We start from the raw sequence: 15,096 nt of genomic DNA, 5'->3' as shown, positions 1-15,096 counted from the left end.
GTCAATAACATAAAGTAAAAAACGTTAAGGAGAAGAAAGAAAATCTCTCAAAGAACCAGTTACCAAATAAGGGCAAGGGGTGAATCCAAATCCGCCCAAACTGAAAACATCGAATAGACAAGTTTATCTGTTAACTCCTAGTAAATATCGTAAAAATTTCTTTATATAATCGAGACAAACTTGTTGAAATACGAAGGTCAGATTAAACTTCCTTATTATGAGAGAGTCGAAGAGCTACAAGACTTAGTTTCCTTTGCATGAAATTTGTTATTGCTATCCTATAAGAAGAGACCAGGGAAGAGACGTAAAATGTGGAGGTTGCGCACAAAACTCAGCGACAAAGTATATGGTCGAAATCTCTCTTTATGTTTTCCATTGATGGTAAGAAAGTCTTGAATGAATTTCTAGGGAGTATAGTGAGCAGTTTATATCAGACCGTCATTGTATTCACATCGCTTAAAGCCCTAATCGTTAACTAAACTCGCAAATCATTATTCTATTCTACCTTATTCGTTTCGCCCAATAAATGTTAACGGAATACTCTTGCAATATCCGCAAAATATACGGAAATGTGTTTCCATATTTCTCACGTATGCTTTTAAAAAGCATATTTATGTAATGGCATAGACTTTAATGAATATGCTATAGTTTCTTTGCTTTTGGAATATCTATAGTAAGAGTTTCCTTGTGTCAAGTGCACAAATATGTTCATAATGTTTGGAGTAGTGAAACCTGCAACTATAATCTCTAATTAAAAGGGATTAGTGCATATTCTCAAAACAGTTCTTACCTTTAATAAAACCTTAATGTTATATACTAGTACACAATAACAAAAAAAAGTCATCCAAGAAGAATCTAAACTTAAAGATGAGAACAAAAGAAAAATTTAATGTAAAAAAAAACTCTGCAATAAATAGTGGTCAAATCATATCATGTGAAGTGAAGTGTAATAGTAAACATGTTAAGTGTTACGAGGGCAACGAAAACAATAGTTGGAAATAGTAATGGAAGACCTATTGAATATCGAAGCGCAACAACTCTACCTCTATAATATAAGTTCAATAACGGATTCAATAGGATTATATTTCAACACTTCATTCAATAACACAGCATATATTTCAGCAGCTACATCAAAACCTACTATCGTTCCACCTGGTACGTGAATTTGAGGCGAAACATTTTTTTTTTTTTTACAAAAGAATAATCAAAAATTTCCCACTTTTCAAAAGGTTTATTTAAATATGTAGTCTTACACAAAACACACTTTCCTGTTTCCTCACTGCATTGCTATTTTGTAATCTTTTCTGACATGCCAAACATTCCTTTTAAGAAATTTTACCAAAATTTTACTTAAAATATTTGTATGCTCGGTTATATACTGAAGTCCCTAATTGTGCAAAAAAGACGCCAATAATATGGTTAACTTTAACACGTTTTACAATACCAATTTTTATTTTATTACGGACACTTTTTTTTTTAATTCTTTATTCAACTCTGAAACAATTTTTTTTAAATTTTGATTGTAATCCTAACCTTAATAGGTATTATTTTTTTTTTTTGAAAATTGGACACATGTGAATTAGATTTTTTTTATAAATTCTGACAAATTCACACTTAAACTTTTAGTATCTCGCTCTGTACTATACTCATACACAATAACATATACCTACCAGCGCTTCATATGATTCTTCGTACAATATTTTGAGAATATTTAAAATTTTATCACGAAAATCTGGAAAATCTTTACTTTTTGCTCATCCGGAAATTGTTTTGATGTATTCCTAATATAAATGTTATCTCATCATAAGAAACTTATATAACTAATAATATGAACAGTGTGAAAATGAAATGATAAAAAGGCACATATAACCATTTCATAAGATTTGATTTCTATCAACTGATTTTAGATTTCAAAGAAAAAAGGGTGCGTTTCTACATTTATTAGGAGTAGTTATGGGAAATTGGGGTTCAGATGTAAGAAATGTATTCCTGCTTTCTCTAAATATTTTGAATTTCGTAATAAAAAAAACGTTATGTATAATAATCAATTTTCCTCTCTGCAATTTTATTGCAAATTAGTTTTCGATATCCCAACCAGAAATGTGTTTTTTAATTCATTTTCAAAGCTTCATGTTTCTAGTTTCTTGCTTCATCAATTCCATCTATTTTTGTAAAAGAAAATCAATTGCGATTTTTCTTCAGAAAAAAGCAACTGTTGATAACATTATGTACCCACAATGAATTCATTGTAATAAAATTAATCTGTAATAATTTATATTTAGTACATATATAATTGGCCTAATTGTTTTTTTTTAATCCCGCCTACCCTGTAGGTCTTTGGTCAGTCATGACCATTTTGACCAAAAATCTAGTAGAAGGATGAGCCATAATCACAGGGTAATTGTATGAGGTCGCAATTTGCCTAGTTGACCTAATTATATTGAATGGCGGAATCATCTGGGTGTAATACTAAGAATTATTTTTTCAATTTTTTCCCAATAATTTTTAACTCTGACTTTTTTTGATTTGTTTTTGTGCACACTTGCGAAACTTGACAAGGTAATTTGGGAGCAAAACGCCTGTTTATCTCATTTCTTATGTAATTATATGAAGAAAGATGTGTTATTTCATGAGAAATCTCAGTATACATACATATGTATGTATATGTATAAAAATTCTGATTCTCGTCTTCGCTTCAGCAAATCAGTAAAAATTGCAAAAATTATTTCTTTAGCAGATCCAGCATTCCTCCGAAATATCTTTTGTGTCAGAAAAACCAGAAGATATGGCATTTACTTGAGAGATTTCCGCTAATTAATCAATCACACGGTCTTCTTAAGCCTTATTAGATGTCAAGTTCAGTTACATAAATACAATTTGTGCTGAGGATATTGTGCTACTGATATTTTTTTAGATAGAAAATGTTGCTACATCTCTAAAATATCAGTAGTATGTAGAACATTACATTTAACCAATTAAGTATTCAAACGAAACTTTCTCAGTACATGTATATGAAAGGGTATTCTTATAAGCAATTTTAAATTATAAAAACAAATTTGGCTCGTTATCCTTTACAGGTCATACGGAATCATCTGTAGTGATCATTATTGTCTACTGCGTGATGTTTACAATAGCTGCTGCTGGTAATCTCTCTGTGGTGATAACACTGTTTCGTTCCAAACGACATAGAAGATCTCGAATAAGTCTCATGATATGTCATTTGGCTGTTGCTGATTTAATGGTGGCCTTTTTTATGATTCCCGTCGAGGTAAATGACGCATACACTCATATAACAAAAATTGTGTATTTTTTAAGCCTTTAAAATGACCATATCTCTGGCTAAACTGACTTTAAATAATCTACCAGTATTGGACAGGTATATTCTTACCTTTTCAAAACTTGTAGATTTCTGAACACATTAATTGGTCTGCACGTTGTAAAATACCAACTTTTATAACTGCAATAGGCATAATATTTAGCTAATGTGTGGAATTTAACACTTTGTTTTTTTTACTCATTTGAAGATATCACGGAAAATTAAAAAGTACCTATTAAATTAAAAGTAAAATACAAATAGGCAATTCCGGGATACCCTGTTTTTTAAGCTTTATGGGCATATGTCCATATTAGGTGACCTTGTCAAATTGCAAAATCTCTACAGTAGGTACCTCAAAAGTGTATATGATTTACCTTAGATTTTTTTGAATAACTAAGCATTTCCTTTTTCTGTTTAATTCCCTGAAGCAAAATTTCTGACAAAATAATCCTGTGTTCTTATAGATTTTATATTTCCTTCATATAAATAACTCAACAACCCTTTTTGATACAATTCATAATAATACCTGAAATATGGAAATATCAGAGCTTCATGAGCTTCTTTGCAAAAAATTAAAAAAAAAAAAAAAGAGTAGGGGAGACCGGGGTTAAAAGTCACTTAAGGGTTTAGAAAAAGCTCAAAACATTATATTAAAAAAAATTACTGCTCTATAACTCTTTCTTAGGTCATTTTGTTCTATCTAGCTGAAATTGCTTATGTACTGATAGAAACTAAGTTACCAAAGATTAAAAATCATTTTTATCTAAATGATATTTTATTTAGTAGGTAGACCTTTTTTAAAGATTTAAAAAAAACTAGCCATGATCACTGCCGTAAGAATCTACGTATTGGTTGTACCTAGAGAAACCCTGATAAAGAATTTAGTTTTAAGGGAAAAACGTTTTTATTGCATTTATGTACAAAAACTAATGCAAAGAAACACGAAAATTAAAGGTAAATATTTGACATTGTATTTCTGCGCAATTTCAGAGGTGAACTATATATTTTCTTGTTCGCTTTTCTGTTGGATTTTCCATTCAAATGAAAATTCTTCAACATAAATGGAGTTCAACTTTTTCAAATAAAAACAGAGATCAACTTCATACAATTCTTTCCCCTTTTCCTTTTATTTGTAAATAAATCACATAGCATAGATAAGCAGGAAAGCACATCTCTTTTGTGTAAATGATGTCTGAGTTGAGTATATAATGTAATGAAAATGCTTTATTTTCTCATATCCAGATTGGATGGAGAATCGCAATAGAGTGGTATGCTGGAAATGTAGCATGCAAAGTTTTCACCTTCATCCGTGCATTTTGTCTCTACCTTAGTTCAAATGTCCTCGTATGTGTCTCCTTGGACCGATGCTTCGCTGTCGTTTATCCACTGCGTCTTTCAGATGCAAGAAAGCGTGGAAAAATCATGCTCATAGGCGCCTGGATGATAGCAATTCTCAGTTCGATACCACAAAGTATTATATTTCACGTAGCTCATCCACCGGGATTCCCAGAGTTCCATCAATGCGTCTCATTTGGTGCCTTTGACACTGTTAACTCAGAGGCAGCATATAACTTCTTCTGCGTCCTTACACTATATTTTGTGCCACTGCTCATAATATGTGTAGCCTACACCATGATAGTATGTGAAATTACTAATCGATCGCACAGATCAAGAGAAAGAGGTAAGTTTTTAAATGTTTTTTTTTTATTTAGTTTAGCTTCAGTTCAGCTTACCTGCTTGTTGATGATTCCCTGATTATTTTTCTCATTCAAATTCTACCTAACAACGACCTCCAATTTCAACACAACTTACATAATTAGTTGCCCCGTCCCCCCATTATAGCGCCCCCACATAAAAATTGCCTTTTCATTTTTTTTACCTCCTGAATGGTCAGATAACGGGTTTATTTTCTTTAAAAAAAATTTCTGCATACAGTGTTTCCCCCCCCCCCTCACTCATGCTCTCCTATTTTTAGATTTAAATGAAATTTGCTCACATGTGATTGGGGGCTCGGGTTTATAAGTAATAAATAAAAATATGCAATAATGAATTATTCTTATTTTCTAATTTTTCAGATGATGGCTGTGATACCACTTCCTCAGGTGCTCTAAGACTGCGTTGCAATGCACTAACGCAAATTGAAAGAGCTCGCCAACGTACATTCAAGCTCACTGTAACTATCGTCCTTGTATTCATCTGGTGTTGGACACCTTATGTCGTTATGACTCTATGGTAAGATACTGCACACTTTTCATTTTTTTTTGTATAACACAATAATATAAGGGAACAACACAATAACATCGAGAGGCAAGCTTGATGAATTGATGAATTGATGAAATGCACTTAATACATATTGATTGAATATCTTTTGCTTATTCTCTTCTATTCAGGTATGTGTTCGACCGAGATAGTGCATCTAAGGTGGACAATAGAATACAGGATGGGCTCTTTCTCATGGCTGTTTCAAATTCTTGCATGAACCCATTGATCTATGGTTCTTTTGCAATGAAATGCCGGTTTCCTTGGAATCATAAACGACGAATGACACATGTTCTTGGCGAAGGTCCAGAACTTCAGAGAAAATCAACAGGTATGATAAAAGGAACAATGTTTGTAATATTACTCTCAATTTTTTTTTCCAGTCCAATACTTTTATATTACTTATTATATTATTATAATATTTTTTCTTCATCTCTAATATGAAAATCCCCCTAAAAATCTTTCAATCTACAAATACCTACTCTAAAATCTTATCTAAAGTCATACATAATGATAACGAAAAACTTTTCCTTTATTTTCACACAATAGTCTTTATTATTAAAATTTTGTGGCCTAATTCGTATTCTTGGTTTTCACTTATGGAAGAAAAAGATGAAATAAGCTTCCCAGACCTTAGTACTAAAGGGATTTTTTAGAATTTTGAATATATTAGTGACACATGATAAGAAGTTAGGATAGAAAAGGTAGAGAATCTCAGCATTTTACTTAAAAACAATCTGCTTGCTGTCTAGCCTTGAGTTTATACATAATGTATGTATATACTAAAATGCCAAGGAATTAAAACTTTTTCCCTACTATTAATATCAAATACATACCAAATTTGACAAAAATCGGTCGAGTCGTTCGGAGGAATTCGTTTGCTACAAATTCACTTGGTTATACATTTACATTATTAGAATATTTCATAAAAAAAATTATATTACTTACCTTTTTTCAGTAGATAAGTCATTTTCGCAGTTTTAATCTTGACTCTACTCACAACATATAGTACATAATTTTACATGCCTTATATTAAAGTCTCATCATAATTTCAATCCCACAAAATTCTGATGAGATATTGTTAAAGTCTAACATTTTTCATCAAATTATTGAAATCCCTGATTTTATGTCACCATAATAACAACATATTACAACGTATTATGTACAACTTATAATACAGAAAATATTGAAAATGAAATATTTAATTCATCATTTTAGGCAGGAATTTGGCGCACATAATAAATGAGGAAATGTACTAGTAGTACGCGGAACGTATCTCTCAATCTAAGCAAAATCTTCTGAATACCAATACGTATGATATATGTAAAACATGATGAACTCAACAGGTAGGAAATCTCAGTGGGTATATATTACTTTAATCTTCCGTTCAATATTTGTTCTATATACACCAAGCTGCTAACTGTAAATCCGGAATAGCTTTTGATAGTTTTACTTTTAGGCTTAACCGGCTTAACCTATTTCTGACATTTGTTGCATTCATTACAAAAATATAATTTAGTAGCTTTCAAACTATTCCTACTTCATTTCTTATATAAAAAATTAAATTAAATTTAGAGAATCAATCCAGATAAAACACGATTCATAAAAATTTCCCTACAATTTGACCATATCTGATAAATTTTTATTAAATTTATATTTAAAAAAAACATATCTTCAAGAAACACCTAAAATTCCGAACAGATACACAAACTTTTTTAAAATCAAGAGCAGTCGTTTCATAAAGTTTATATATTATGTAATTTAAATGGCATGAGGATCTTAAGAATCGACAGAAATGGATTAAATGAGATTTTATAGAATTTACATAGACTTTAACTTTTATATTAATAGATTTTACATATTGATCTACATTAAGGTACTAATACTAGTCTTTATGAGAGAAATAAATTGTTATTATAATACTTCTCTATTCAAAAATATCTGTTAATTTACCTTCACACAAAGAATGATTTTTTAATGTTTGTCAAATTCTTTGAAAGGTGTGTAACTTTCCCAAGTATTTAGATAATAGTTAAGTTAGATAATAGTTTATTCATGCCCCAGGTAAAGAATACATAGAAGGACTATATACAAAGATTTATACGTGGAAGTTTACGTCTCGGGTTGTTAAAACAATTTTCACATCCTTTTAGAGATAAAAGTGTGTCGAAATTCACCGCCAAAATTTGTAATTCTCATTTTTACATCCAAAGTTATAAAAAAAAATTTTTTTAGAAAGTCTGTTACTATTTAGCAAAAAAGAAAAATAACAAACATTGTATTAAAACAGACTGTTTTTAATGTACAATGTATGTACATAGGAGACTTACTAAATTGGATTTTTGACTTTTTACTTTTGAACTTTATTCTATAATAGCTTTCCTCTCATTTTGAGATCTATTTATTTCACGTTTTAATCAAAAACGCAGTAAAATGTAAAATTCATTTGTTTTAGATATTTTATTGATATTTTACAACCACTTTTTGTAAAGGCCAAAAGTATACCTAAATATATAATATAAGCTATAACATGAAATTAAAACTAAAAGGCTGACACCGCTGACACGACTAAAACATCTTGAGAGACTTTTCAATTGAACGAAGATTATACAAAAGTAAAAAAGTTGTGTTGCAGATCATAGTTAATGCTTAAGTTGAATAAAGAAAAAAAATCGTTTGGAAAAAAATTTATTTGACTAGTGTTACGTGGTAAATTATGTAGGTAGGTACATAATATGATTTTATTAGAAAGTGTAGCGAAGAATGAAAACAATGCTAATGAAATATAATTTTTTGAGACATATTCAAAACATAACGGATTAGAAAATTTTAATATTAGGTACAATTCTTAGTTATTCAAACCTTTCTAAAAAAATATCCCTCATCGAGAAATATCAGAAATAAAGCACAAAAATACGACACTCTAATTACTAAGGGTCCTTCGTATTTTTCTACTTTCTCCCATTACCAAAAAATTCATATAATTATCTCGAAAATTATGCACGATATACGTAGGGGAGACCGGGGTTAAAAAAGTCACTTAAGGGTTTAGAAAAAGCTCAAAATATCATATTTCCCAAATAGATAACGCGAAATGTATAGCTCATTTGTATAGGAAATTTACTGCTCTAAAACTCTTTCTCGGACCATTTTATTCTATCTAGCTAGGAAATATGATATTTTAGGCTTTTTCCAAACCCTTAAGTGACTTTATTAGCCCCGGTCTCCCCTACTATGTGTTATAAAATAGTGTCACTGATTTAATGCTATATTATATAGAATATTTTATTGGCTTAACTTGACCCTTTTTTTTTATTTCCAAATACTATAATTTATAATTTGATTGCAGGCACTTACATGCAAATGATGCTGACAGTGGCCAAACCGCATATTCAATAAACAAAATTCACTAATGAGGATATTTATTTTTTGAGTTGTAAATGTACTGATTTAAAAAAAAAAATATTGTAATTAGATTGAATGGATATTTTTATTGAAGTAAAATGGAAAAATTATTTTTCCCCCGTTCAGCGTCGGAAATGAGCTCTCTGTTCAGAATTAAACGCGAAATCCTGCCAGAGCTTTCGGCGTTAGTGCCTTTTTCAGTGTCTGTTCTGTGAGGAAAGGAAAATTTATTACAATCAAACATATTATAAACAGTAGAGAGAAGGAAATATACAAAAAAACAAATAACTCTTAGATCATGTCCAAACAATTTCTGAACATCGTCAAATAGTTTTTTGCAGACGGCATTCTAACATGGAGAAAGCAACCTGAAAAGAATACAAAAATACAAAATTTAAGAATAAAACCGGAAAAATCAAGAAAATTACAGCGGAATTGAAAAATTTTCGTCCAGCAGGAGACTTCAAAAGTGGTACAACTATACATGCGTGGACTGTATTTGCGTGTACATGCGCGCGTTTTATTCTGAACTGAATGAATGAATAAAATTTTATTATGCCCTTTGCAAACTAGTGCTTAGGGCCAATACTGAACTGAGATTTCATTTCCGACGCTGACCAAGGGAAAAATAATTTTTCCATTTTACTTCATCATTTCTACGTCGGCTACACAAAAACTAGATATTTTTATTATCTAGAACTATTAGTAATCATTAATTCTAGTTACGACAGGCCGACTACTAATGAATAAATAAAAATCATTAATACCTGTATTTTTTTCAAAGTTTTTATATTATGTTCATTTGAAGATCTTCCATTTTCTAATAATATATGAAAATAATACAATATACCTACCTATACAAAATAAAAAGTAATAGTATGTAAATGGTAACCTTTCTCATGAAACTGTTATTCTTTCTTCGGCACAAGAATATCAACCTGTATGGTAACAAATTTCATATTTAAGTCTGCATCCAGAACGACTCCATAGATTTTCAATTTTAGATCTTCTCACTTAGGTACATATGTACAACCTTATGTTCATAAGAATTCAGTTATAATCCCAATATTTACTTTTCCGTATTCTATATAGAGTTGATTTTTTTCTATTTTCATTTGATGAATTTGATTATAAGCGAATGTTGCAATGGTTGAACGTTATTCCTTGGAAGAAAAGAATACCACAGTTTTTGTGAACATAAAATTTAATGCTGTTAGATTGAGCTCAAACTTGGTATGATCACAAATTAGGGTCCTTATATACCAAAAAACGCATGCACATAAAATAGACTTGTGGTCAACGGCAAAGTTTAAATATCGACTGTAAGACATTCAATTATGATGTTAAGTATACCCCCACCCCTGCGTCAACCATATTGAGATTTTAGCTGTGTTTCTTTCAGACACAGCTTTTTTTAATATTGGTTTTGCTTTATCTTAGCCCCTATTAAAGCTGGAGGTCTGAAATATTGATATGGGGCTTCAAGACCTTTCCAAAGATACTTCCTTTACAAAATTCGTTCAAACCGTTTAGCTAATTCAATACAAAAAAAAATTCAAATAACAGATCTCATTTGAATTGAGCACTAGGGGAATAAAATTGAAGAAAAAATTTGACTTTAATCTTCTAAAATTGAGCTACGCATTTTGATTAAATTATTTGGTGTTTAACTTCGTGGCGAACACCAAGTATTTTAATATGTTAAAGCGATAAGTCAGATAAGAAAATCTTTCGAGCCCTTTGAAGTTGACGAAAGGCCATATCTCTGGTTAATTTAATCAGTATGTCAAGTACCTATTGACTAATTTAAAATCATTCCAAGTTTTAGCTCGCTCGGCCCGATCACAATGACTTTGCATTATTAGGTGGTAGAAATAATACAGAAATCGGTTTACATATACAACCTCAGCTACATAAGTAGAAAGAATTACAGCTAATTAAAAAAAATCGCTAAGAGGTAAAAAATTAAAGCTGAAAATACGGGTTCAATAGGACATTGCAAAAATTTCCAAAAAGGGGGCAAATCTTGCGTTCATGCTTCAACTTGAGCCATAGTTATTCTCCCTGTGTTTCCAAATTGGAATTGAAATAAATAAATTGATTGTAATCTTCTTTTCATATTATTTGAAAACAAAATGATAGTATCAGTGTTACATGTAAAATATGTATAATAAAATATAAACCACAAAATGGAACACCAATATAATTTTAAAAAAAAAACTATGATTTTATATTGAAAAAAAATTAATAACTCTCTTTTAACCATTTTAATTGGTATTTCGCGCATATAGTCTAAGTTGTTGCGTGCTATTGAATAACCCCATTGTGACGATGATAATTGATATTTTATATAAAACAAAGTGTTAAAATAAAAGAAAATAGTATCATTATAGTGCAGATCATTATAATATGGAGAAGAATCAAATGTTCAGACATTTTACGATAAACAAGCGATTTCAATTTAGATTGTTTTTAATATTCTAACAAAATGTAATTACATTTTGTATAAGCTGTTATGTGAAGCACCAACTATTTTATGAATTAAACTACTGTTTATTTGCATATGTATTAAAACTTTTTGTAATTTGAAATAGTTTGAATAAAATTAACGAATGAATGAGGTAAAACGTTTTAACAATTTTTCTAATTTTTAAATCATATTAGTCTCTTGTTAAAATTTTACATCAATTTTTAATATGTGTATGTTCAAATTATATTTTAATAAATGTTCATATTCATATCATGAATCGCTTTTTCTCTGTAGGGGAGAGCGGGGCTAATAAAGTCACATAAGGGATTGGAAAACGTCTAAAATATCATATTTCCTAGCTAGATAGAACAAAATGATCTGAGAAAGAGTTGTAGGGCAAGAAATATCCTAAAGAATTGAGCTATGCATTTCACTTTATCTGTTTGGGAAATATGATATTTTGAGCTTTTCCTAAACCATTAAATGACTTTATTAACCCCGCCCTCCCCTAAGCGTATAAAATTATGCAATCATGTGATGGTCAATTGATAAAATAAAATTTAAATTCTAAACTTTTCTCTAATTCTACGATGGGTTATTGCCATTTTGTTAATTATTGAACCTAATGTCGCTTCTAAGGAAAAAAAATTATTTACGTTTTATTACGATCGAATTTAATCAAATCAATGCTTCCTAATCTTCCTCATATATTCCAGTTGAAAGTATTTTAGATAGAGAAATTGGGAATTTTTGAAATTCTCCTTCCGGTGAGCGTCGATTTCGAAAGTATTTTAATTATATTTCCCATTCTTTGGCAAATCAAGCCCACTTTAAACTAAACCCCTTCTTGGAAACAACAATCTTTAATATATAAAGCTGAAATGTTTGTTTGTCTGTCTGTCTGTGTCACATGAAACGGCTGGGCCGACCTTGATGAAATATTATATGGTGGTATAGGGGGGTCAATACGAGTTGCAAACGTTAAATGGGATTCCGACCCCTCCCCCAAACATAGCGCCCCCACAGAAAAAATTATTTTTTCTATTTTCTACTTCTAACTGAAGGGTTAGATAACAGGATTTTTTTATTTTTAAAATTTTTCGGAGTACCATATTATTCATCCCTCTTATTAATATTCGCCCCCCTTTTATAGCTTAAAATGGTGTTTGCTCACACTTGATTGGGGCTCGGGGTTGACTAGTATTATTATAAATTTAATTATATATCTTTCCGAAAAGAATTCACAATTTTAATGACATCTCTGAAGTTTTTTATAAATCGCAACATATGTATGTAGTATACATTAAATGTTACCAAGGTTATAAATCATAGATAAAAGAAAAATTTTCTTATGGTATTCTGTGCCCAAGTTTCTTCCAATGTCTATAATATCGATATTGAGCACAGATACAACGATATTCTTATTTTTTGGAAAGAAAATATTTCTGGTGGAACACAGATTTAACAGAAGACTCATCCAAACAAAATATTACAAAGAGAAGAAGTTAATTTCACTCAACATTTATGTCGGTACCCAAAAATACATAGATACTTGAGGAAGGAGTTGAGAGAATTAATGTATGCCATTCGAAATCCCTTGATATAAGAAGTCACTGTACCAAATTTCATTGCGATCGAACAAACGGTATAAAATTGTATAACTTTGCAGATGTGACTACCAACAAACAGACCTTTCTTTATTATTATAGAAGAATAAATAATACATATCGAGGGCTGCATTGTAAAACCGGCTAAGTCGGTGTGAGCTCCGAACCGACTTAGCCGGTTTTACAATGCAGCCCTCGATATGTATGTACATTGTAAAAAAATACCGACGTGCCCGAAGATTATGAACCATATTCCTATCTTTTAACACATAATCTTCGGGAGCGTCGATACATATCGCTTGGCCCATTCATTATGAACCTAAGTCGACTTAGGCTTATAATGCTTTTTTGTGTATTTCAGTGCTCCAACTATCCCTCTATCACCCCATAAAATATTACGCAAATATTTAATGTTCCTATGGAGTTATAAGGATTTTACTGAACGGAGTCGAAAAATTTTTATAAATCTCCGGGCATTAAAAACCTCAAATGTTCGGCTCGGCACCGGAGATTTTCATGCGAGAAAAGAATAGCGCGCAAGATTGTTCGCAGCGGTTTTTTCTTTCTCGCTGCCTGTAAGGCACCCTATCCGGGCGCGCATGCTTATGTGTGTGTGTGTTTCTCCACCCCGTGAGCGTGGTGGTAGGCAGGCTTAATAAAAAGTTTGCTTGCTTGCTGCCAACGCTGGTTTGGGAGACGTGTAGCGTAGCCGTTTTCGTATATTATGGTCGGCGGGGTCGCGGTATCAAATCTTACCAATGTCAATGATTTCTTTTTTTTTCCACTAATTTTAGCTGTGTTTCTTTCAGACACAGCTTTTGTGTACCGAGCAAAATCGAAAGTCGTCAGATCGGGCTCAAACTTGGGATGAGCACGAATTAGGGTCCCCACATTCCAAAAAACGTATGCGCCAAAAATTTTTTTTTCCGGCCGGCCGTCCGTCCGTCCGGCCGTCCGGAATCAATCGCTGAATTGCGAGAGAACGGTGATAGATAGAGACTTGCGGTAAACGGCAAAGTTTAAAAGTCGACTGGAAGACATCCGATTATGATGTCAAATTTTACCCCCCACCCCTCCGTCCGCCATTTTGAATAACCTCAAAATTTTGTTTTCGCTATATCTCAGCCCCTGTAATAGCGAAAAATCTGAAATTTTGATATGTTGTAGGGGCCATCAAGAGCTTTCCAACGATACCAAATTTTTGAAAATCGGTCAAGCCGTTTAGCCAATATGGCTGCCACAATTTTTCATCGAAAATCGACCATAACTCGAAAACGGTTTGACCGATTTTGATCAACCCGGGGTCAAATGAAAGATCTCAACAAACCCTACAACTCTCTAGAACATCCAAAGTTTTAAAAGTGACCGCTAGGGGGCCAAAAATTAAAAACAAAATTTTCGATGAGTTTTCGATGAATATCTCGAAAACGCCATTATCGATTTGCTTCATTTTTTGATATGTTATAGCTGACCATATTATCTAGCCCCATGCCATAAATGAAGAAAATCTATGTCTCCGTTCTCGAGATATAGCCTTCCAAAGTTGGCATGTCATATCTCGGGTTCTACAAGTCCGATTTTGATCAACTCAAGTGCAAATGAAAGGTTTCGTGAAGCCCTACAAATGTCTAGAACATTGCAAGTTCGAGAAATGACCGCAAGAGGCGCTAAAGTCAAAATCAAAATTTTCGAAAATTTCGAACTCGAATATTTCGAAAATGCCATTATCGATTTACTTCATATTTCAATATATTATAGTTCAGGTTAAGACCTTTCCAACGATAGCTCAAACTCGAAAATCTATGGAGCCGTTCCCGAGATATGGCGTTTTAAAGATTTCTTGGGGGATGACTTTTCAACTTCTCCCGACTTTGCGCGTATTTAAATTATTTTGCGTTATAGTTTGCTCTCACAAAATTGGTACACTGAAAGAAACACAGCTCTCGTAAGCTTGGTCAGCTTACCAGTACATTTTTTTTTATTTTCCCAATCATTTTAAATGAATCTTTTGATGTTAAACTAACCTTTTCGTGGACAAT

The 15,096-nt window shown here is 31.6% G+C and overlaps 2 protein-coding genes across 2 annotated transcripts in view; one reads left to right on the top strand and one right to left on the bottom strand.

The window, feature by feature from the left end:
- The window catches only part of LOC129797536 (REST corepressor), a 303,631-nt gene that overhangs the window by 102,473 nt on the left and 186,062 nt on the right, over window positions 1-15,096 (bottom strand). The gene's annotated exons all lie outside the window — the stretch shown is intronic.
- LOC129797616 (adipokinetic hormone/corazonin-related peptide receptor variant I-like) lies at window positions 349-9,373 on the top strand. The gene is made up of 6 exons (XM_055840382.1): window positions 349-1,155; window positions 3,078-3,268; window positions 4,559-4,997; window positions 5,392-5,548; window positions 5,707-5,906; window positions 8,925-9,373. The coding sequence occupies exons 1-6, from the start codon at window positions 1,005-1,007 to the stop codon at window positions 8,972-8,974; spliced, it is 1,188 nt and encodes a 395-aa protein (XP_055696357.1). The 5' UTR covers window positions 349-1,004; the 3' UTR covers window positions 8,975-9,373.

Source organism: Lutzomyia longipalpis, chromosome 1, assembly GCF_024334085.1.
Source record: "Lutzomyia longipalpis isolate SR_M1_2022 chromosome 1, ASM2433408v1".
NCBI classification, from domain to species: domain Eukaryota; kingdom Metazoa; phylum Arthropoda; class Insecta; order Diptera; family Psychodidae; genus Lutzomyia; species Lutzomyia longipalpis.
The sequence above is the reverse complement of the archived record's forward strand: the minus strand, read 5'-3'. Positions and strand labels throughout refer to the sequence as shown.

Bases quoted from the DNA above. Each gene is read 5' to 3' on its own strand.
- LOC129797616 (XM_055840382.1), top strand. From the start codon at position 1,005: ATGGAAGACCTATTGAATATCGAAGCGCAACAACTCTACCTCTATAAT. The intron at 1,156-3,077 runs GTACGTGAATTT...TATCCTTTACAG, and splicing joins ACCTACTATCGTTCCACCTG to GTCATACGGAATCATCTGTA. The intron at 5,549-5,706 runs GTAAGATACTGC...TCTTCTATTCAG, and splicing joins TATGTCGTTATGACTCTATG to GTATGTGTTCGACCGAGATA.